Genomic DNA, 24,458 nt, shown 5'->3' with positions numbered 1-24,458 from the left:
GACTATGAACTTAATTAGTTCCAAGATGGAGTCTATTTGGTATAATATCGTAAATGAAGGTGTTTCAAACTTCTTGTTCTGTTTTTCAATATAATCTTAAGCTCAGAACACAAGGCAGTCTCTTTAGCACAGAACTGTAACTTGCACACAGGGTGTGACGGGTAACTTTACAGAGACCACCCATCTCCCAGAGGAAGCATGACCGGTTACACCCCTAAAACCTGAGGCCTGGGAGAAAGCGTTTTGTTTTCTTTCAGTTAGAATCATATGGTTCTGCTTTCCAAGCTAAAATAAGGCTATGAAGGTCTCTGTCTCCTTTAACATTACAAATGTCTGTCTGTTAACCTAAAACAAAATTTTAACTACAAATTAAAATAATTTAATATTAAGTAATAAGAAGCATGTCATTAAGGTTAATACAGTTTTATAATTTTTATTTGGGAATCCTTAATTGGAATAAGGATAAAGCTGGTAAACTAAGTTTTCTAAGTTTAAACTTTAAAAAAAAACTATATTTTATTTCTGGGACAATGTCATTATTACACAATGAAAATAAAATATAGACATACTAAATTTTTATCTGCACAAATCATTGGGTTTATTCCCTAAAACCAAACTAGCTGTGACTATTTAAATTGATTCATAGATATGCTGTATAGCTAGATGGCAGGTTTCCCTTCTTTCTGCTCCTGATCAGAGAGGAATTAAGAACTCCCCACCGTCGTCCCACACTCCTGCCCTGGCTGCACTAGGTATCTATGGGCTGGGGTTCAAAGTCACCCCAAAGCTCCTTCGTCTGTGGGGACTTTCCCCTGACTGAGTAAAGCTTCTGAAATTTAAGTGAGGTGAGAGCAGAGTTCCACCAAGCCCTCCACCCCACCACAGTACTTCATCAAGGCCTATAAGCCAAGTGCTGTTTCTCCCCACACGTACACTTTGTACATCAAGTTTTATGTTCTGTAATGGAGATGTTTGAAAGGATTGCATGGTGGCACCACCTCCTTCAAGCATCACTGTGGGGAGGGAGGAGAGAGGACTTTCTAGTTTCTTCCTGACCTTCTGAGAGCTGGCAGGGTGCTGGAGCCTGCAGATGCGTGAGAACTCCCCAACACGAACCGCTCCCTAAGTGCTTCACATTCTCAAGAGAGTCCGCCTTGAATGACTCCTGAAATTCCTTAGATTTCTAGCTTAAATGTGTTTAAGTACATCTTTATAAATAAAGATCATCTGTATAAAGGGTTTAAATAAATCTAATCACAAAAATTAGTCTTTAAGAGCTTTTTAAAAAGATTTATTTTATTTTTGGTGTCCTTGTGTTGAAAGACATGCCCAGGGTGACTTTGAACTTCAATCCTCCTGCTTCAGCCTCCTGCCCTCTGAGAATACAGGTGTGTGTCTCTATGCCCCACTTCTGGTCCTTGCTTTTGAGTGACCCAGCCACTTTATATATTCTTGCAGTACAGTTAAAAAACAAAAACTCTGCATTGTCAGTACTAAGACCACACGTATCAAAGTCTTCCTGAAGCAGTGCCTCCGGTCTTCAGTGAACACCAGTCTGTGTGCCCTGTGTGTGTGTGTGCCTACAGAGGCCAGGAGAGGGGATCAGGTCCCCTGGAACTTGTGAGTTGCCCAATGTGGGTGCTAGAAACTGAACACAGGTCCTCTGCAATAGCAACATGCACTCTTAACCACTGAGCCAGCTTGCCACCACCAAGAGTTTTATTTTCTTAAATTTAACTATCTGGTGTCTTGTAAACACTGTCCAACCATAACCCAGATGGTGAGTTAATACCACCACAATCAAAATGTAAGATTTTCCACTTAAAATTTATGACCAACCTATGTATCTAGTAATTCTTGATTGAATGTGTTGAAAATAAACGTGGTTATGTTCTCTGAAATTATTACGTGATTTTTGGAATGTGGTCATATGTGGGAGTTAAAAGGTTCATATTTAACTAAGACCTTTCAAAACTTAGGGTTCACTCCTAAACTTAGCTGTTTAAATAAGAGTAAACTAATATACAGTCATCATATAACTCCTACATCCTGTTAGCATATGTACTTTTCAAAATACACACTTTTTGGCCCGGTGGTGATGGCACACACCTTTAATCCCAGCACTCGGGAGGCAGAGGCAGGTGAATCCTCATGAGACTGGTGTTCACTGAAGACCGGAGGCACTGCTTCAGGAAGACTTTGATACGTGTGGTCTTAGTACTGACAATGCAGAGTTTTTGTTTTTTAACTGTACTGCAAGAATATATAAAGTGGCTGGGTCACTCAAAAGCAAGGACCAGAAGTGGGGCATAGAGACACACACCTGTATTCTCAGAGGGCAGGAGGCTGAAGCAGGAGGATTGAAGTTCAAAGTCACCCTGGGCTACTTAATGAGACTCTGTCTCAAAAGAAAGAAGTAAGAAAGGAGGAGGGCAGGCAGGCAGACTCAATTCTTCTGGAGCTATCCAACTTTTTATCTCCAGGTAACATACATTTGATACTTGATAAATGTTTGTTAGCTGCTTTTTTATTATTATTATTATCATTTTAGTTTTTGAGACAAGGTCTCTCTATGTAGTGTTCATAGGAGCTTGCTCTGTAGATCGAATTGTCCTCAAACTCACAGAGATTCTCCTATCTCTGCCTCCCAAGTGCTGGGATTAAATGTACCAACACACCCTGCTGTGATCCATTTTTAAATAACTTATACGATCATGGTAATCATGTCTATTATAAATTAATAATAGTTAAAACTGCACCATGGGGAGGAGCAGGAGGAAGGAGACAGATTTGGTTAGGAAAAGACAATGGGAAGGAGACAGAGCTCTGTGCCTTTTCTGTGGTGGCAGAAATATGAGGGCACACATTCACTAACACTGCGCAGAACCACCAAAAACATTCAGTCGTGCCAGGCAGTGGCGGCGCACGCCTTTAATCCCAGCACTCAGGAGGTAGAGGCAGGCGGATCTCTGTGAGTTTGAGGCCAGCCTGGTCTACAGAGTGAGTTCCAGGACAGCCAGGGCTACACAGAGAAACCCTGTCTCAGGAAAACACAAACAAAAAGCCCCATACAGCCATACAGTAAACTGAGGAAATTGATTGCCAGCTCAGAACACACCACTGCCCTCCCACCTACTCACAGGTCTCCTGAGATAAGCCAGTGTCCTGGCCCCAATAGCAGCACAATTTTGCCTTGTTTTGAGTTTCCCTTAAATGAGGAAGGAGATGGGGAGATGGCTCACGAGTTTAGAGCACTTTGTTCTTACAGAGAATCCAGGTTCCATTCCCAGTCTCCACACAGTGGCTCATAACCATCTGTAACTCCAGCTCCGGGGGCTCTTGAGTCCTCTTCTGGCTTCCATGAGTGTATATATACATGTAGGCACAACACTTATACATACAGAATAAATATATCTGAACCGATTTTTAATGAAATCATAAAAAGTTATTCATTTTCTTCACAATATATTGTTCTTTCATATGACTGACTATACTATACTATGACTTATATACATTTGTTGCTGTGTGATCATTGGCGAGATATAAACAACACTATGCTATAAATATTCTCACGAAAGCCTTTTGGTCATAACAATTTACTCTCCCAGTAACAAATGTGAAGCCACCATGATATCTTAGGCCTATAATCTCAGCACTCAGGAGTCTGACAGCAGGAGGATCACTGTGAGTTCAATGTAAATGGAGACTTTCCTCCTTCTCTCCTGGTCCCACTGGACTGGTTTTTTCTGCCCACCAGTGCCTGCACCACTTATAAGATAATAACTCAGAAGCTAATATTAATATAATTGCTTGGTCAATGGCTTAGGCTATTACCGGCTAGCTCTCACTGTATTTTAACCCATTCCTAATAGTCTGTATATCATCATGGGGCCATGGCATTACCTTAGGTGTTCCGGTATCCGGTTCTATGGGCCGCTCACTGGCATCTCCCTCAACCCCACCTTCCTTCTCTCTGTGTCTCTGCTTGGATTTCCCACCTAGCTATATTCCATCCTGTCATAGGCCAAAGCAGGTTCTTTATTAACCAATGGGAGGAATGCATGTTCACAGCATACAGGAGGACATCCTACATCAGTTTGAGGTTAACCTGGGTTACAAAAGAAGATCCTGTCTCAAAAAGAGGAAAGGGGGAAATATGGTAATCCTGCGCCCTCACTGACACTTTGTATTAGCTGTTTTTTTCTATCTTTTGCTCTTCTGAGGGTTATGGTATTTTATTGTTGTCTTTATTCTGGTCTTCTTGATCAACAATGTTTCTGTGCTTTTGTTTATTAGTCATTTGTATATTGTGTTAGGCAGCTTTCCAGCACTGTGCTAAGATGCCTGACACAACAGCTTTCAAGAAGGAAAGGTCTAGACAAGAGGTTTTATCCCATGGTCATTCGGCCGCATAGGCTCTGTGCCTGGGTGAGGCAGAGTGTGGCGGGGGAAGCACAGGGCAAGAGGAAGGTACTCACCTCATGGCACCCAGGAAACTTCCTCCTGCCACGCCCCACTTCTAGAAGGTTCTATCATCACACAACACCCCCCTGAGGCTGGTCTCCTGAGACTTCAGATCCAAATTAGAGTAGACATCCTCGTCCATAAAGGGTTTGGTCAAGTCTTGGCCAATTTTTGTTACTTTTCTATGGGTTCTTCATATAGTTTAGGTAAAAGTCTTTATTTCACACACACACATATAACTATATTATATATAGTAACTATATATATAATATATGATCATTGAGAACACCGTTTCATGGTTCTGGTTTTTTGATTAAAAACAAAAATTTTTCTTATTGTGAAGCCGAAGAGATACCAATATTTAAAACAAAACTTACAGGGTAAGACCTGAGAGAACTACCAAGGAGCATCAGAGGAAGTGGAAGTGGAACGAGGTGTAGGGCAATTATGAATGAGAGCGAGGGCAATGGGGATTGTTGAAGAATGAGGAGCTGTTAGTTCAATCTCTCACAGGCGCCTAGGTAACAGAATAACAGGGTACGACTTCTAAATTGCACCCTGTGCTTAAGAGTCATCCTCTCCTTCCTCAGCCCCTTCCTCATCATCTTTGATCAACTCCAGCTCGTCACACCCTCCCCGCATCTTCCAGCTGGCCATCTGCTCAGCAGAGCCATTTCTATCTGCATCAGACTCCATATTTCCTCACAGACAGGCAACTCGGCCCTTCTCTAGACCTCTCATTCCTCATCTCCACTGGGGATGAGATGGGTAACTGCACAGCCATCCTGTCACGATAATTCCGTGGGAGTCAGAGTCCAAGTCAAACAAGGAACCATACCTTCCTACTGCCGATGGTTTCACGCCTACTCTTCCTCAGTTCCCTCTCTGTCCTGCAGCCAGACTAAGTAACATCAAATCTCTGGCCAGCAATCACTCTGTCATCCTCTGTGGCTACGGCAGCCCAGGTATCTTTCTCATTAACATACTTGACCAAGGCAGAGCGACCCACAGCTTTGCGGTACTTTGAAAAGATTGTCTCCACACCAGACTTCCTGACCACAGAGGGCTGAGATTCCTAATGAATACAGGAGATGTCATGGATCGAGGGGCCGTCCCGTTGGTAACATTGCTAGCCATCTCCTTTGTTGATAAGGTTTCAGGAGAAACCTTATCAGAAAACCAGCAGAAAAGCCAAAAAAACATTGCAGAAGATCAAAAACTTCACAAGAGGTAGGAGATGAGAGACTGCCTCACCTACCGAGGTTCCACAACACCAAAGCTACAGCAGGTGGGCATCTCACAGCTGTCTGCTTGTAATCTCTTCTCCTTTTCTTGTTTTTCAGTTTCAAGGTGTGTTCATTTCTGCACGTGAGTCTGTGCACTCAGCAGCCTTTGCTGTGATGTTTAGATTTACAACAGAGGAGCGAATTCGTTCCCAGTTCTAACAGTTCACCAAAAATTTGCCTAAATTCTTCCTATGTTGTTTGCTGGAACCTGTACCACAAAATCTCAATTCTTGCTGGGCGGTGGTGGCACAAACCTTTAATCCCAGCACTCAGAAGGCAGAGGCAGGTGGATCTCTGTGAATTCGAGGCCAGCCTGGTCTACAGACTGAGTTCCAGGGCAGCCAGAGCTGTTACAGAGACACCCTGTTTCGAAAAACAAATAAAAAAACAAAAAGAAATCCAATTCTTTGAACATATAATATTAAAATCTAGCCAGGTGGTGGCAACACATGCCCTTAGTCCCAGCACTTGGGACACAGAGGCAGGAGGATCTCTGTGAGTTCGAAGCCAGTCTGGTCTACAGGAGCTAGTTCCAGGACAGCTAGGGCTGTTACACAGAGAAACCCAGTCTTGAAAAACCAATAAATAAATAAAATATAAAAGATAATTCTAAGGAAAATAAAATTTGTTTTCATGTGCCAAGCAGATGCCAATTTTAAGACAGAGCCAAGTCTTTGGATGAGATAATATGACATCACTTTAGAAGATGTTTCCAAATTAGATCATATGATTTCAGCAAACCGTCTCTGTTTGAGAGGAAAAGCGTGCAATGTGTGGTTGAAAAACATAGCAGATTGGATCAAGATGGAAGACTGGGAACAAATTCTAACTCTCTTCTTCCGTCTTTCCCAGTTCTTGACAAATCACAGATAAATTGAATGGAGACCTAAACTGCCCCTCCCTCAGGGCTGGGGCCAGGGTGCAGAGCCTGTAACGCAGCAGGCAAGCACTCTGCCACTGAGCTGAACCCAGTTCTGAAGTGCTGAAACTTGAAGATAAGAAAAAGCAACTGAAATGTTGCCAAACAGCAGTCCCTTATCAGTCAACCCTGAGATTACTTCAATCAGAAGAGTTTCCCAACAATCGTTCCGAAATAAGGCCGAGTGGAAGTGTGAATTCTCCACTTTGAGATCTAAAATACTTTATTATCTGATATAAAGCAGAGTTTATAAAATAACCACCCAAGAACTAAGTTGAAGGGGTTCAACAAAACAGTCATTCACATACATCTCAAATACGCATATATGAACATAGTTAGCATGACTAGGCAAGGGATCTTTGGGAAACTGTGGGATATGAACTAGAGAGATGGTTCAGTGTGGAAGAGAGCTTTCTGCTCCGTCAGGGTACCAGCATTCAGTTCCCATCATCCACACCAGGAGGCTCCCAACCTCCTGGAACTCCAGCTCCCTAGGAATCTTACTCTCTCTTTTGTCCTTCACAGGCTCGACACGCATGAGGCACACACACACACACACACACACACAGAGAGAGAGAGAGAGAGAGAGAGAGAGAGAGAGAGAGAGAGAGACACTAACACATAAAGAAAAATAAATATAAAAAATAAACTGTGGAAATTGCTACTACAACCAATAAGCGTATTAAGGCCAAACACCACACACACACACACACACACACACACACACACATATTATTTATTTCCTTGTTTGCCACTCAATCACATAAAATTTTTAAGAATATTTAGAGCATAAGTAAATATTTAGCTATGGATTTCAAGGTATTATAAAAAATTAAGATCTTTCTGGGAAATAGGAGCAACTTCAAGTGTCCCAAATCTTATCTGCCCAGGAAATGCACTGGAAAAGAGAGGAATCAAAAGTCAACTTTAAAGAAGTGGACCAGAGTTTAGCCAGGTAACTTACTTTATTTCACCAAACAGACAATGAAAATCATCCAGATGTTGGACTTGTGATGACAGGGAGACAACGTCTGGCAGGCAGGTTTTAATCATATATAATCCAGCTGCTCAATTAAATAACTAGTAGTCAACTGAAGTTATTTAACTTTGGATTAACTACAATTTTAAAATTAAATATTTAGCAGCTCGCGCGTACTCGGTGCTCAACACGTGAGCAATGGCCATACATGCCTGTGTCGATCAGATTAGTGCAAACACGGAATGCTTCCTCTATGTGGGCAGTCAGCTCCACTCCAAAGAAAAGCAAAAGCACTCTTGAGAGTGTCGCAAAATCTTGTATCTAAAATGGTAAGAAAGAAATAAGCGTTCTCCTCCGCTCCTTGGCTGCTTCCATTTCTGTATCTTGCTTTACTCTCTCCTCAGAATGTATTTCTAAATTTCGATGTTCCCAGCTCCTCACATTCTTTCCCACCCTGTTACTCATACCCAACTTCTCCGCTTACCACCCCCTCCAGCAGCAAACACATAGGTCACCCGCACAGATGTGATGTACTTACTAAAGGTTTTTTTTTTTTAATTTCAGTAATAAAATTGAAGTTGGTAGATTGTTTGCCTGGTATGCATGAAGCCACAGCCTTGAGTTTGCCCTCCAGAATGTTGCAGTGGCATTTAGGATGCTGTAATTCCAGCAACCCAGGAGGATGAGAAATCCAGGGTCATTCTTGGCCCCATCTTGGGTTTGAGGGTCAGCCTGGGCTACATGAAACTATGACTCAAAAAAAAAAAAAAAAAAGGAAAGAAAAGAAAATCATGGAGTTCAATAAGCATTGCTTTTATTGTGCCTTAAAAAAATACCATAAGTTACAGTGGAGCTACTTTAAATTTTTCTTCTAGATGCTATGCCTGCATGCATCTGTGCACTGTGGGTGTGTGATGCCTACTGAGGTCAGAAGATGGCACAGCCAAAGGATCCCCTGGAACTGGAGTTACCGATGGTTGTAAGACACACTCTGGGAGCTGGGAAGTGAACCCCAGTCCTCTGAAAGAACAAATGTCCTTAGCAGCTGAGCCATCTCTCCAGCCCCTGCCATGGCACTTTGTCTTTGTTTTAAGGATCACCATCTCACTCTGTAGCCCAGGCTGACCTAAAACTCGTGATCCTGCTTGAGTCTTGAGAGTAACGAGCATGATCCGGCACTCGGTTTCCCGGCATTTTTAAAGGATGTGACTTCCGAAGTGTTTTTCTCTTTTAGATCATGACCCTTCCACAGAAAGTGCCTCTTCTTACCTTGGGGAAAACGGATCAAAAGAGCCTTGTAATTCCAGTGCCTGCCTCTGGGTCTTCCTTTCGAAGGTGACCTCACTCGACTCCTCCAGGTCCGCGTAGAGCACCAACATGACACCAGCCGCCACCTAGCGGCGGGAAGGGGCAAGGGCGCCTCCGCCGGGATGGGGCCCAGCGGTTGCCAGGTGACGGGAGCCACGCGCCGCTAAGGAGGCGGGCACAGCACGTAGGATACGCAGGGTCTCAACAACACGGCCTTCCATTGGCTGAAGGGCACTCAACAACCGACTGAGCCAATGTGCAGATGGTAGCTGATGGCGTCATGCGACTCCTCCTCCCTGTGCTCCTAGGACGCCTCTGGAGATCTAGGGTCCTGTCGCACCCCTCTGCAGCACGGCTGCCCTATGTGTACTCCGCAGCTGCTCCTGCTGACGGTGATGGTCCTGATGCTTCCTGATGCAGCCAGACCTCAGCCCTCCTCCCCAGCCCAGGCTCTGCCCACCTCCTCGGCCCTGGGGCCAGCGACGCCCGAAGTGGCGACTGCAGCTCTCCCGGACTGGTCTGAGGGTCCTACTCCTGGGACCCCATCGGTGCCCGAGAACGCAACTACAGACTCCTTCCCAGGTGATGCGGCGGGATATGGGATGGAAATGCTGGCTTCCCAGATCTAAATTCTGTAGGCTGTTCGCGCGGGAAAACTTTGGGGAACTTCATCTCTCTTTGCTTTAACTTGCACCTACAGCCTTACCGATCTGTATCTGTGACTTGACTCCTGGTACCTGCGATTTAAACTGCTGCTGTGACAAGGACTGCGATCTTCTCCATCCCAGGACAGTCTTTTCCTTCTGCCTTCCTGGTAGTGTAAGGTGAGCGGCCGTGCTCTTGGGGTCTAGACGTAAGAGTGAGCCTCCTACCCCTATTTCCTCCTCTGGGATGTTCCCCTGGGTTTTCCTGGGAGTGATCTTCCGTTTCTGTAGAGCTGAGCCTTTAGACATCTGAGGGGCCCCTCTCCAAAGCCTACCCTTGCCACTCTTCAGTATCTTCATCTTTGCTCACAGATCCTCCAGCTGGGTATGTGTCGACCACTCTCTTATCTTCAGGAGCAACTCCCCATTTCCTTCCAGAGTTCTCACGGATTCCAATGGAATTGCCCAGTTTTGTGTCCGTGTGAACAACTGTGAGTAGAAATAAGTTTGGCTGTTCTTGTCATTTAAGACGTGGCTTTGTCTTTGGACTTGCCCTGTCTGTTTCATGCTTTGAATCCCCATCTCTTACCGTCTCTGCCTCTTACCACTGCCCTCTTCCTTTCAGTTGGTAGGGGACATTAATAATTTCAGAAACCTCCGGTGACTCTCCTTTACCTTGAAAATACTGCCCAGCTCCATTAGTCTGGCGGTCTGAGTTATCTCTCTTTTTTTTTTCAAGCTTTTCTTTAATGATTGTACACTGATCTTTTATTTTGGCCAGCCTAATGTTCATTGACCTCAAGATATGCCTTGACTTTTGCTTTTCTCCATCACTCATGTGGTCCTCTTTTTCCTTGCATTTTGAAAACCTTAGCTCTCCTAAGACTCTTCTGTCGCTGTCCAAGTTGGGGAAAAAAAAGCCATATCTTTATTCACAAGAGATAATACCTCCTGGTAATGATCAGAGAAGACTAACCTCACCAGCGTCTCTACTTCATGTGGGTTTAAAAAACTGCAGACCAGGAATTGGGAGATTGGTGTTCTACTCCCGGTTTGGCTAGCTTATTCTGAGGCTCTTGCAGCTCATTTGTCTCTGAGGATCCAAATTTTCTAGTGGGATTTGATGAGATGGTCTCTAGGCTTCTTTTTGAATTCACAGTTATATCAGAGTCTACCTTTAAACTGTTGGGTATTGGTGTCATGTGCAAGGTGGACATTTATATGTAATGTAGCCTTAGCTTGTATGCCTTCTCTGTCATCTCCTCATCACCACTTCCACCTGTCCTGAAGTGAGGGGCAAGTGGTAACTTGCTCTTACTGATAAAAGCCACAGGAAGAATTGATGGATATTGGCTGTCTGACCTCATCTTCTCTCCCCCACTTCACTTTAACTTTTTCCTACAAAGGTAGCAATAACTGGACTTGATATGAAGTAAATAGCCTTTCTGTGCAGTTTCTGGAGGAAATGTTAATCTGCTCCAGAAGCTGCAGAGCTGGCAGCCTCAGCTTCTAGAGACGCAGGGCACATGTGAAGGTGGCGCACAGACCAGGTGTCAGCACACCTGTACTAGGAGGTGGTGCACAGACCAGGTGTCAGCGCACCTGTGCTAGAAGGTGGCGCATTGAGCAGGTGTCAGCACACCTGTGTCTGAAAAGTACTTTGTTTTGTTAAAATTCCATTAATTTACTTTGTGTTGTGGAGAGGGTATGGGCACACCCATGCGTATGAATGAGTACATGCCACAGCACACTTGTGTAGATCAAGGGACAGCTTGTGAGAATCAGTTCTTTGCTTCTACCATGTAAGTCCCAAGGATTCAGGTCGTTGTCAGTCTTGGAGGCAATCACCTTTACCTGCTGAACCATCTTGTAATACTTTGTCCCTTTTTTTGTTTTTGTTTTTTTTGTTGTTGTTGTTTTGTTTTTCAAGACAGGGTTTCTCTGTGTAGCAGCCCTGGCTGTCCTGGAGCCTAGCTCTGTAGACCAGGCTGGCCTCAAACTCGCAGAGATCCGCCTGCCTCTGCCTTCCAAGGCGTCCATCACACCTGGCTTGTAGTCCTTTCTTAACTCTTGATGTTCGTTTGCATGTGATAATGCATGTTTGTTGTGCTTCAAATGTTGTTTATTATGTCAGATATTTAAAAAGAAATGCTTTTATCTAATTATCCTTTCTTTTTAAAAATATTTTAGCAAAATTAAACTATTTCCAGAAGCTCCAAACAGTCAATACAACCAACTTCCAGGCCCTGGCTGCAGAGTTTGGAGGCCAATCCTTTACTGCGACATCAGAAACCCAGCCACCATCACCGTTTTACAGGGTGAGCCTAGGTGAAGGGGCGGAATAGACTGGTTTTCCTGGCAGAGTACAGTTGGCAGTGTAACTTTGTAATTCCCTCCTACAAAGAGATTAGCCATTGTCAACTCTGTCAAGCTAACTTGTTTCCTTACTGTGGCTGAGTTTGTCCTATGTTGTGGTTTTTCAGGCTGGGGATCCTATCCTGACTTACTACCCAAGCTGGTCAGTAGTGAGTTCACTGAGGCAGCCTGCAGCAGCGGGAGCTGGCGGACTTTGTACTGAGAGCAATCCTGCAGGTGGGTCTGAGACAGGAGTCCACCGGTTTTTTGCTTTTTTTGGAAACAGGCTTTCTCACATTCCACTTACCTGTGTCTTTATTCTTTGTGTCGCAAGGCTTCCTAGAGAGTAAAAGTACAACCTGCACCCGTTTCTTCAGGGACCTGGCCAGTAGCTGCACCTCGGAGCCCTCCCTGGATGCTGCCACTTACTATAACTTCACGGTCTTGAAGGTAGGTGTTCCTTTGACCCCACTCTACAGACCCTCCTCCCTCAAATTGCTCAGCTTCATCGTGAAGTTCACATGTCATCCACAGCATGGGTTAGAAAATCCCTAAGCTGGAAGTCATGATTCCTAAGATCTACATATACGGTAGAGGGTATGGAAACTATTGTCTAAAGAAAGACGGACGAATCAGAGGCAACAGATCCAAGGAAAGACCTTGTCACCTTCAAGAGAGTGAAGGAGTGGGTGACAGTTCCCCGTTTTCGCCAAAGTTGTTCTTGCTTTTGGAGCTCTGCCTGGGTAGGTAGGCGTTGCAGCCCAGCCTGGCCTCCAGCTCCACTGTCTGGAGAGTCAGATGGCAGAGGAGAGGCCACTCCAGTGTTTTGATCTCCCCCCCCCACACACACCAAAGTCTGGGTGGGGTCATGTGAAGCGGAAACTCCTGGCGGTTTTATGAAAGGCGTGTGCACCTTCACGTCTCCGTCCTTTGCCTTTCCTAGGTTCCAAGAGGAATGACTGACCTTCAGAATGCAAAGGTACGATGCCATTTGTCAGGAGAAAGAACATCTGGCCTCTGTGTATCCGAGGCCAATTCATTCCAGATTATAATAATAAAAGAGAATGTAGGCACTTTGTACTGCAGTCAAGCGTGCCTCTAGACATAACTTCATGGGATAAAGATCAATGAGATGTTGATAAGTCTAGAGAACGCCTGAGTTAAATCTAACTAAAATGCTACGTTTGGAGTGGGCGTCTCAGAGTCTTTTCATGTACTGTCGGGCATTGTCAGTGTCTGGAGGTGGAGTACAGAATTCTTTACATCTGATTGGCTGTGGGCCCTTGATTCGTGTGTACCAGGACTGGTGTCCCAAGAAGCTTGTGTTGAGATGTGCTGATTTAGAATGACTCGGATTTAAGTCGTCCGGCACTGGAAGGAGAGAAAATTGGAATAGTCGAGGGGGAAGAATGTATTCATTTAAGCATGATATAGAGCCATAGAGAAAAGGCCACTTTCAGTTTCTTCCTCTTGCCAGCTCCAAGTTCCGGTAACACTTGCCTCAGAAACCAGTCCTCCTCTGCTGGCTGGAAACACGTGTCAGAATATAGTTTCCCAGGTATGGATTCTAAATGGTGCTGTTGGTCAGTGTCTCCAGAGGGATCCCATCTTCCCACAGGGGTGGTGGGACCGACTCACTGAACTGCTGGAGTTGACCCCATCATGTTTCCGTCATGGCCGTCGCTGCTGTAGTCCAGTGTTGTAGGCTCATCCTCTTCCGTCGCACACCCTCTAGTGCCAGCTCTTTCTGACTTTTCGTATTTCTGTCTGCTGACACAGTATCTTTCCGAATCTGAGATGAGTCGACTTTAGTGGTCTCTTAAAGTCAATGAAATGGGTAAAGGAGTAAAAATTATCTGAAAGTAGCATTTTTTAAGGACTGTGTTCCTTTCTGTCCCCAGCTGCTATTCTTATTTCTCTTCTGACACTGTGAGGGTCTAATAACCCACGTTTCCATTCCGTGCTTACCTTTGCCCAATACCATACCTGCCCATCTTTGCCCACTCTAAATGCTTGTCTTAATCACACCTCTCTTGTGAACTTTCCCTAAGAGCCCTATTTGGTCTCTTTTTTTCACATGCAAATGTAATATCAAGTCATCTTTCTCTTTTCATGCTGCTATTGTTGGTGTGTTTCTGATTACTCTCTAAGTGTCTCGCGTGCAGTTAAAATACAGACAGAAGAGGCTTCTGTGCTCGACACGGTATTTATTTTTGTTTATTAATCGACTCTTCTGCTTTTCAGGTCATCTATGAGATAGAGACCAATGGCACCTCCGGGATCCAGAAAGTCTCTGTCAGCTTTCAACAGACCAACCTGACTATCAGGCCAGGAGTTTCCTTACAACAAGACTTCATCATTCACTATAGGGTCAGTGACCTTCTCTCAGAGAGGGTTTAGGGGCTGAGTCTTAGAAATAGCACTTTGAAGAGCCAGTATCCATGCTGAGTCTGTCTGTCTGTCTTTCTGAGCACCTCTCTTTCTCCTACTAAAATGTTGTTAATAAAATCTTCCACTCTGGTTCATAGAAAAGAAATAATAACACTCTGTTTTTGTAATACATGCAAAATAGAAGCAGAATATTAAGGCCTGCTTTGGTCTTTTGTGAGGTCTCGACATTTACTGTTCCTTAATTTGGCTAGAGTGACAGGTATTCAGTATGTGTGGAGGGGGGTAACATTTTCTCTGATGCTCTGTTTGGGCCCAACCAGAGTGGTATTCAAACAGACTCGCTAAAGATGTTCACCGTGAGTCTTAAGTTCAGCAGCACACAGAAATTCCTTTCCTCTTTTTCAGACATTCATAATTTTATTTCTCACTGAATCTCTGGTTTGTAGCCTTCACTGGTCTCACTTATCTGCCTTTCTCCTACCTCTTTCCTCCTTTTGAACCGAGCAGAGTTCTTTCCAAGTCTGTGATCAGCCAAGCTCAGTGTCCCTCGCAACCCTGTTTCTGGTTCAGATTAAATTTGCATTTAAATTCCCCTGGATTTAGCCAGGCCACGCATTGCACGAAATCAGTATCAATGTGTGAGAAGTAGTGTCAAGGGATCCTTACTAGGTCCCTGGCTTTAATCCTTGGCAGAGTGAGTCTGTAGTGAATTTCAGTTCAGATTGTCTAGCACATAGAGGACCCTAAGTTCAGTCCTCAGTACTCCCCAAAACAAAACAGCAAACACATCAGTCCAGATTTATTTTAGAGAGGGCGGAAAGGGAGCAGTGGGGATACGGCTGCAGTGTGGCAGAGAGAAGGCTGCTCAGTGCAGCTCTTCGATTGCCCGAGGAGGGAAGACAGGAAGACATGAGGCCGGCCAGGGAGTGTTCGCGCAGTAATTGTCGTCTTCCTTCTGCAGGCATTCAAACCACGCATGGCTGCTCTTCCTGCTGGTCCCAGAAGCGGGAATCCTGGCTACCTCATCGGGAAGCCACTGTTGGCGCTGACTGGTGACTTGGGTCACTCGGTATCTTTTTTGGAGCTGGGTGGACTGTCGCAGCCGACAAGAAATGCTGCTGTTGTTTCAACTTGTTCAATTCTCAAGGTTCCCTCGGACTTTGGTATTCAGCACTTTCTTTACCAAAGTGTTTTATGTTCTCAGATGTTGATGCCACCAAAGGCTTTATAGACTAACTGCAAGTGAGGTTGTACTGACTTTTGCTTATTTTAATGAGATACTTATATGCTAATACACACACACACACACACACACACACACACACACATGACTAATCATTTTTAGAAAAACTAATTGCAGATAGTGCTTAGGGAATGGTGAAAACATCAATTCCCCAGCCCTGCCCACTTCCTATTCCTGTTATAATCACCTTGACCATCACTTTTGCACCTCAGATGACCCTGTTGCAGAGCGAGGGTAGTGGAATTTGCTCTGTTAAGAGACATGAAGTTCAGTTTGGAGTAAACACAGTATCTGGATGCAAGTTAAGGTAATTATTTGCTTCAGAGCACTTCCCACAATTTTGTTTGTTTTATAGGGACTATGTTGATATAGAAACTATTAACACTTTAAATAACACTTTAAAAATGATAGTCTTTATTTACATCTATTACTGTATGGTCAAGCGTTTTCTGATGGTATGAACCTATTAAGGTTATTTCCTCCAGTCTGTCATAATATTAATTTTAACATTTGAATGCTCATATGGCCGCTACCATGCTAATGTTGGACTCCAGCTTCTATGTTGTTTACTTCCAGACCCAAAGAGGTGAACTGCAGCCATTTGCAGGAGGAGATTTATCAAGCTCTTCATGGAAGGCCCAGACCAGAGCACGTTGCCATCTTTGGTAATGCTGACCCAGCCCAGAAAGGAGGGTGGACCAGGATCCTCAGCAGGAACTGCAGTGTTAGAGTAAGGAAGCCACTGCTGGCTGGCAGCTCATTTCCCGCCTTTGAACTGGTGGGAAGCAAGGCAAAAACCAGCTCTCCTGTTTGCATGTATCATATAAAGAGGAATGGAAGGAATCAGGACTGCCTGAGGGCACTATTGCAGGTTGCACATGCATCTAATCTATTTTCCTGACTTGCTAATCTAGAGCAGTAGTTCTCAACATGTGGGTTGCATCCCCTCTGCGGTTTGAACAACCCTTTCCCAGGGTAAGACCATCCAGCATATCAGGTATTTGCATTGCGATTCATAACCGTAGCAAATTACAGTTACGAAGAAGCAACGAAAGTAACGTTGTGGTTGGGGGTCAGCACGACATGAGGAAGGTTGAGAACCACTGATGGTTGCTTGTGGTTCAAAGCCATGCCATATATTTCAAATATTCTCTTACATTCATTTTTCCACCATATTTATCCTATGTGTGCATATGTGTGGAAGTCAGAGGACAGCTTGGAGAGGTGCTCCTCACCTACCATGTGTGTCCTGGGGGTGGTCAAACTCAAGCTACCGGGCTTGGCAGCAAGCAAGCTTTACCTACTGAACCATGGTTCCAGCTACCCTTATATACAGTCTTGAATTCTTGGTCAGCACAGGCTTGTGTATGAGGCTGACAGCAGGCCCATTCTCTCATGATTGCCACAGGTTAGGTTTTTAGGGCAGGTGTGTGACTCGATGTAGAACTCTTTCCAGCTCACTGAATTGGGTTAAGCTTTCAGTGCCACCAATTAAAGATCACACTTTCCACATCTGCCTAAAGTGTATTAATGGTTTAAAAGATGAAGTCAAAGAAGATGTATCTTTCTACATCTTAAAATTATTTCTCTTAGGGTACTGCTCTAAATATGTCGTGTTTCTGTTCTGAAAATTTACATGGCTCCCGATGCCTTCACAACCAACTGTTTGGATGGCTTCCGAATCTAACCCTGATGTGTCTTATCTAACTTGTCATTGCTTTCTAAGTTATCTGCTCAAGGCTACTGCCTTTCATATCCTTGGTCCCTAGGAGACACTTTGTAGCTGTCACTTAGTGAGTGTTTCTCCTTGGCAACATGTGTTCTTAGTTGTGTGCCTTTTGGGAAGTTTTATTTTTAATTAACATAATCTGTATATATTTATGAGCTGTGAGTGAAATTTCAGTATATACATACAATATTTAGTGATCATTTTCTCCTCTTTATTGTTACCTTCAGAGTCTGTTAGCTCCTTTTCAAGTTCCTTTTTCTTTTAGTGGTGGGAATTAAACCTTCAGATTCTGCATAAAATGCACAACCAGTGGTTTAAAGCTGTAGTTGCCCTTCTGTTCTGTGGTACTGATCATCCCACCTTCCTCTCTGTGCACCCCACCCCAACTTTAACTAGTGTCCGGTAATCACTGTAGAAGTCTGCTCTTCTGTGTTAAGGTCAACATTGTCAGTTCCCACTCATGTGACAGTGTGTCCATGTGTGACTTCACGGGGGGAGTGTTCTCCATATCCACCCTTCACTGCGAATGACAAGGTTTCGTTCTTTCTTTTACGAATGAATGACTCTTACTCCATTATATGAATACTACAGTTTCTTCATCCTTTCACCCATTGATGGGAACCTCAGTTGAGATCCTGTCTTGGTTGCCGTGGACAGTGCTGCAGCCAGCTGTCTCCCTAACATGCTGCTTTTCTTTTCATTGAGTGTATGCACCAAGAGTGGAGTAGCCAGGCCATCTGAGAGATTCATCTTTAGCTTTCAGAATCTTCAACCTGTTGATTACTTTTAGCTGCAACTTTTTGTAAGATTAAGAGCGTTACTATGGTCTAGTTTTGTGCTTCTCTAAGCCATATGGGCCTTCTGTATTACCACATAATGCTTTAAAAAGCAGTAGCTACTCAAGAGATGCTGAGAGATGGCTCAGCAGCTAAGAGCACCCACTGGTAGCTCACAGCTGCCTATAATTCCATCCGCAGGGAATCTGACACCTCTCTCGCCTCCGTGCACATCTGTACACATGTGCAGATGCACAGAGAGACACATACACATAAATAAAAATCTTGAAGGAAACAAAAGAGATGGCATCTGAGCGCCTGCGTCTTTGCCTTCTGCAGGCTGCTAACTGCTCTTCCTGCTGTCTCATACCGGTTTCCCTGGAGATCCAGGTGTTGTGGGCACATATAGGACTTCAGTCCAACCCACAAGCGCATGTGGCAGGAGCCCGGTTCTTGTACCAGTGCAAGTCTGTACAGGTAAGTCAAGTTCCTAGCAGCCCTTTGGTGACCAGAGCATGGTTAAGCTTCTGAGAGGCAGGATATGTTACCACTCAGTGTTTCTTTAGAGTGAGTCCCCAAAATGCTTTTCGAGTTTATCTTTCCAAGGTGGGTTATAAAAATTAATATTTTGTCACAGTGAATGCAACTATATTCTCTACCCTACCCCAATTTTAGCAGAATAGGTTAATTTCTTTTCAATAATCATGCTGTTACTACTCATCTGACCACGGAAAGCATTTTCCATGCTTGTGTGTTCACTGTGACAGTCACTTAGTTAATGGTGTTTTGGAAATGTTGATTGCGATTAAAGTTATTGGTGTAGTTATCAGTTCTTTTATACGCTCCATTAAATAAATTCTTTCGTCTCTAGTAAGCATACATCTGCTGTTTGTAATGTACTATAGGATACATTTACCATCTGCCTTGGTTTTAGAGTATTATCTTTAGCGTTACAGGTTCAAAAGTACGTAAACTTTTAAACCTAGAAATACTGAGGTGAAACGATTTGTGTATGAACTGGCATGATATTATTTTTTAATGAAAATTACAACATTGGAATTTCTGTTTGTTGCAATATATTTACTTTCCAGAGAAGAAACTGGGAGCTGCATTTGGGTCTGGCGTCACGTACTTTTACTCTTGCAAGCAGCAGAGTTGGGGAGCTTGGTTGTCTGCCTATCAGTGGTGTTAACACTCAGGTTATCGGAACGTTTCCCTGAGAGCTTCCTGTTCTTTGTCTAGATGGACATGCTTCTGTGAGGCTCGCGTAGTCTGTCACAGAGCCCGCACTGAATCTGCTGATAAATCCTTCTCAACTGTAACCTGGGTTCTGTTGTCGCAGGACTGGTTTTGTGCTTGTTCTTTTCCAAAGTCTTCGACTCTCTCGGGCATCGCAGCCACCCACTGCCTTTTTCCTTACCTATATATTTTACCCCATGTCTTTTTCTGGTAGTTTGCAGTTAGCTTTTCAAGTTTGTTTGCATTGCCTGCAGTGCTATTGAGTCCACCTGGCGGAAGCGGATAATAGTTAGAATTTCAGCTGTGTTTTGATCATGAGCCATTAACTGGGCCAGTGATAAGACTAAAACCGTATCACATATCTCAGACGCACCTTCTGGCTCTTGTTTTGACTTTGGCTGGATTACATACAGTTATCAGTCAGAACTCTGACCTAAACACTAATGCACATTGATTTTATTGTTTATAAATTAGTCATCAGATAAAACATTAAAACCGAACACAATGACATTTAAGAAAAAAAAAATGAAAGAAAAACCAGGCCTAAGGGAAATACTCGCAATATATTACCCAGTGGTGTTCTTCGATGTAGGATAAAGAACTTGTGTGTCTCAGTCATGAGTCACATTCTGGCCGAGACGTCTGTTTTAGTTCATAGACATTAAGTGTAGTTGCAAAACAGAATGTCAGAAGAGGAATCCCCAGCCTTTTAATAAGAGTTTTCATTTGTGATGATTGGGTGGAGAACATGTTGGTTTAAAAATTGACTAAGATGCAGTATAACACATGAGGTGAACTCCTGTTAGAAAAGCCAAACAAACCGAACCCAAGCTTTTCACGTTGCTGGCTACTAAAGCTTATATTGAAGAAAGGAGTTTGCTGTATTTAGATTGAAGTGAAGCAAACCTTACACCTCAGGAAGTGTTGGCAGTGATTTCTAAAGTAGGCATCATAAAATATTCCCAATTAAAGTGGAAATACGTGAAATCAACCACCCATAGCAGAACTGGAGCCGCAGTAAGGAGAAATGTGCTGCCGCGGCTGTGCCTTTGTTCATCCCAACAAAAGAAACGGGTGAGCGGAGTTGGAGGGGATTGTTTCAGTGACTCACACGCCGGACGCTTTTCGCCTGTACATAACTTCAGAATGCAAAGGCAGAAACTTTAGACTTCAGAGTCCCAATTTAATGCGTTGAACATACCTGAAAATCCTTGTTCTCTGGTGGTAATAAACTGCACTCTCCAGTGGGTCAGCCACATGTGGTGTTACTCAGTGCCTGATGAGTACAATCCCATCCCTTCTAACTGGGGAGTCTTCTGGATTGCATTTCCTCTAAGCCCTCATACAACTGCAGAGACTTTCTTGCTTTTAATTGGAGTATAATAAATGTAAGTGTTTATGGGATACAGGATGGGCTTTTGATTCACGGTGTAACGATCAAATGAGAATAATGAGCATTTCTGTCTCCTCATACATGGCCATCATTTCCTTTGTAAACCCTGCCTCCACCCACATTTTCCTTAGGTTTCCATCTTCCCAAATCGGGCAGAGGGCCATTTCTGTACCCGTTTCATGGATGCGTTGTTTTGAAGACATCGTGAAAGTCTAGTCAAGAAGGAGCTCTGAGTGTGTGTCCTGTGTGAGCTCAGAGGACCTTGTTCAGACAGCTTATTGTATGCAGCTTCTTAGTCATCCAAATGCCACTTGAAACTCTACTTTTGAGTAGACCCAGGTGTCACAGTACCTTCTTGGGCTCATGGGTGTCTGGGAAGTCAGATCTAGATGTATGCTGACCTGAATCCCTGGGTTGAAGTCTTTTCTCTGCCTTGGAAACCAATGAGAAGGAGCCAGACTTTTCTCCTGGGATCGTCCCTTCTACTTGACTTGAACTGGTGGATGGATGGGAGTTCCTTACACCTAAGAATCTGTGAATCTGATCATTGAGGTCAGGTTTTGTTTGGTTTGTTTTGTTTTTTCCTGAAATTTCAGCTATCTTCTCTGCCTCCACTGTGTGTTGCTTCAGAGCTGCAGTTCACGGGCCCACAAAGGAGAGCTGCTAAACGTGTAATGGCGGTGGTTTGACCCTCTGGCCTTTCTGCTATCAGTCAGCTCCCTAGTTAGAGACAGTGAAAGTCTCTTTTGAGACAGGGTCTTCTATAGCCCAGAACTGGCCTCCAGTTTGCTGTAATCAAGGATGACCTTAACCTCCTGATCCTCCTGACTCTACCCTCCAAGGACGTGTGTGCCAGGCTCTGAGACTGAATCCTTAGATGTACCTGTTCACAGTTCTGGAGTCATGGGCTGCTAGAAATTTGTTTGCTTATATCTCACACAAAGAGAACTACACGGGACTATTCCAGGAGAAGATGTATATTGCTTAGAGCATGTTTGTTTTCAGTCCAAAGAAAATAATTCTGGTTGAGATTCTGTGGAATATACTAAGAATTGACTTATCCTTGCCTCTCTTCCTGCAGGAGCACAAGAGAGGAATAGAAGTACCTTTGACAACTCTTGTGAACTTTGTGGACATTACTCAGAAGCCAGAGCCACCAAGGGATCAACCTCAAACAGACTGGAAACTGCCGTTTGATTTCTTCTTTCCTTTCAAAGTGGCATTCAGCAGAGGGGCCAGGGCTCAGAAGGACTCAGCCTCCCCTGTGCTCATCCTGTGCATCTTTCTACTCGGGGTTCTCAGCTCGCAGACTAAGTGAAGAGAGAGAAAGCGATCAGGTTTTATTTTTCCCCATGGGAAATTCTAAGACAGCCTGCTTGTCTTGGCTAAAGAGGTCCTTGCTTTCTCATGATTACAGAAGGCCATTTAGGGAAACAGAACCTAACTAAAGGAAAATTTTCCTCATTTTCTCACTGTGTAACCTTGACTGGCCTGGAACTCCCAATGTAGACCAAGGCTGGACTCAAACTCATAGAGATCCCCTGCCTCTGCCTCCCAAGTGCTGGGATTAGAGGCATGTGCCACCATGCCCAGCCAGGAATCTTTATAAGTTGAAGATGTATTCTAAAAATTCAATTAAAAATACTCCATCATTGTAACCCTCTGCTTAGGGCTCCACAGGCCTCCAGGTAGACACTGGGTTCTCTGCTTCTCAAGCCTGCCAATCCCCAGTCTTCAACTCTTCACGTCGTATTCTGTCTGAATGTGTGCAGCATCTCCGCAGCTCTCAGGCCCATGCTCCTGATGTCACCCAGCATGACTTCAGAAGGGCTGACCGTTCAAGCCAGGAAACTGCTGGCTCTATATCTTGTCTGGCTCTTTTGCCAAAGTATACCTGTTGCCCAGACCCGAGGTAGGAAAATCGTTCTTTCTATTCATTTTCCAAAATGGATGGAATCCCATCTTCTCACTAGCAAATAGCTCGACCGTTCTGTTCTGTCCTTCCCTTCCTGGTGGTGTGGAGAAATACAAGCAACTGAGACTCTGTTCTGCTAAGTGACATCCTGTGATACACCGTGTATGAGATTTAAAGGGGCGTTAGGACTCTAAGTTGTACAGTAGTATTCAAATCAGGGGGCTTGTGTTTTTTCCTGGGGAGATACTCCCCTTCACTCCAATTTTATGCCCGTGACATCTATTAGAAATCTGTTTAAGGGTAAGGCTTTGGTAGTTTGCACAGAGTCCTGACTGCCTGGCCAGTTCACAGATAGTAACATACACAGAGCTTTCTTGAAGACATGGATTCCTATTCTTCTTGAGTGAAGAAAATTGGTTGAGAATTAATAGTAAAAAATTTGAAACTTAAAGACTCATACTGTCATTTTAATTAAGAAAAGTTTTGAGGGAATAAATGCCATTATATATAATTATTTTAAGCATCAAGCATCTAACATTAAACATTAACATGAAGAGTAACCCAAGTGAAACATGCAGTCCTCACCATCTGCCTCTGCGTGGTGTGTGCCCCTGGAGACACGTTTGTTTGGAGAGAGACAGTCAACACGGCTTTCACCACATAATGAGGTTGGCAGGAACATCAAAATCTACGGGCCTGGGAAAGTGAATGGGAGCGGGGAAGTGACCTGGGAACCTGGGAGGACCAGGTGTTTCTATGGACTAAACTTATCCTAGGAAAATTACGGAATGGATGAAGCGGATGGAGGCTCCCCTGTGGGAATTTGAAAGCCAGCAGAGAGGATTGGAAGTTTTCTGTTCTACCATGTATTAATGCTCTGAAATCCAAATTGTCTTTTAATAAAACTGTTATAGCCCTGCTTCAGGAGAGAAAATCTGGCTATATACACCATCTCAACTGTCATAGTAAATAACCAGTTTCTCTGAAAGAGGCCAAAGTCTTACAGCAGTTACTGCTAAGGGCAGGCAGGAACTTGGGAAGCTGACAGCACAGTTCCCCACAGGGTCTATTACATAGGGGTTATCTAGCTAAGCAGCCTTGGCTCCCAGACATGGTCACTCTGACCACTACGTATTAGAGTACTTAAAAGTTAATAATCCCAAATTGTGGGCTAGCTGACACTTGGAGCCAACTACTGATTCTTTCCGGAATCAGTCCCTCACTCTGTTCTCCCTTGTGCAGGTGTTTATTCCTATGCCTAAGTGTCACTGGAAGGTTCTTTTCTTCAGGCTTATTATTAACTAGCTCTTACAACTTAACCCACTTCTATTATTCTATATTTTACCACAAAGTTTGTGGCTTGTTACTTCACATCTCGCTTCTCTGGTGGCTGCTGGTATCTCCCTCACTCTGCCGTCTTTCTCCCTGTCTCTCTGCTTGGATTTCCTGCCTGGCTCTATTCTGCCTGGCTCTATTCTGCCTGGTATTGGCCAAATCAGCTTATTTGTTAACCAGTGATAATGAAACATATTCACAGCTTATAGAGAGACATCCCACATCACCCAAGACTATGAAACTAGTCTGTTTTTAAAATTTCTAACTAAAATGGAACCTTCTAAAATTTTCTTTTAGGCTTATTTTCTGTGTTTGAGTTTTTTTGCCTGAGGATGATGGTTGTGAACACTATGTGGCTCTTAGCCACTGAGCCCTCATGACCTATTTTTAAGTGAGCAAAACAAATTACAAAATATCACAGATACTCTATAGTTCTATTTTTTAAAAATAGAAATGTTCATATATCTGTGAATGGGAAACAA

The 24,458-nt window shown here is 43.8% G+C and overlaps 1 protein-coding gene across 2 annotated transcripts; it reads left to right on the top strand.

Moving 5' to 3' along the window:
• The first annotated feature begins 9,269 nt into the window (after nucleotides 1-9,269).
• On the top strand, nucleotides 9,270-23,201 carry Tctn3 (tectonic family member 3). 2 transcript variants are annotated; one of them, XM_038334774.1, is made up of 14 exons: nucleotides 9,270-9,538; nucleotides 9,657-9,780; nucleotides 9,973-10,091; nucleotides 11,791-11,918; nucleotides 12,084-12,192; nucleotides 12,290-12,405; nucleotides 12,899-12,934; nucleotides 13,433-13,513; nucleotides 14,200-14,325; nucleotides 15,308-15,415; nucleotides 15,802-15,896; nucleotides 16,166-16,319; nucleotides 18,434-18,571; nucleotides 21,808-23,201. In XM_038334774.1, exons 1-14 carry the CDS (start codon nucleotides 9,319-9,321, stop codon nucleotides 22,042-22,044), a joined length of 1,791 nt encoding a protein of 596 aa, XP_038190702.1. In that variant the 5' UTR covers nucleotides 9,270-9,318; the 3' UTR covers nucleotides 22,045-23,201. The 2 variants fall into 2 exon arrangements, with proteins under 2 accessions (XP_038190702.1, XP_038190711.1); XM_038334783.1 differs by lacking the exon at nucleotides 18,434-18,571.
• Nucleotides 23,202-24,458: the final 1,257 nt, after the last annotated feature.

The sequence above is a fragment of the Arvicola amphibius genome, chromosome 1 (assembly GCF_903992535.2).
Source record: "Arvicola amphibius chromosome 1, mArvAmp1.2, whole genome shotgun sequence".
Classification (NCBI taxonomy): domain Eukaryota; kingdom Metazoa; phylum Chordata; class Mammalia; order Rodentia; family Cricetidae; genus Arvicola; species Arvicola amphibius.
Note: the sequence above shows the minus strand (reverse complement) of the source record. Positions and strands in the feature narration are given on the sequence as shown.

Bases quoted from the DNA above. Each gene is read 5' to 3' on its own strand.
- Tctn3 (XM_038334774.1), top strand. From the start codon at position 9,319: ATGTGTACTCCGCAGCTGCTCCTGCTGACGGTGATGGTCCTGATGCTT. The intron at 12,935-13,432 runs GTACGATGCCAT...TCCTCTTGCCAG, and splicing joins CTGACCTTCAGAATGCAAAG to CTCCAAGTTCCGGTAACACT. The intron at 16,320-18,433 runs GTAAGGAAGCCA...TGCCTTCTGCAG, and splicing joins GCAGGAACTGCAGTGTTAGA to GCTGCTAACTGCTCTTCCTG.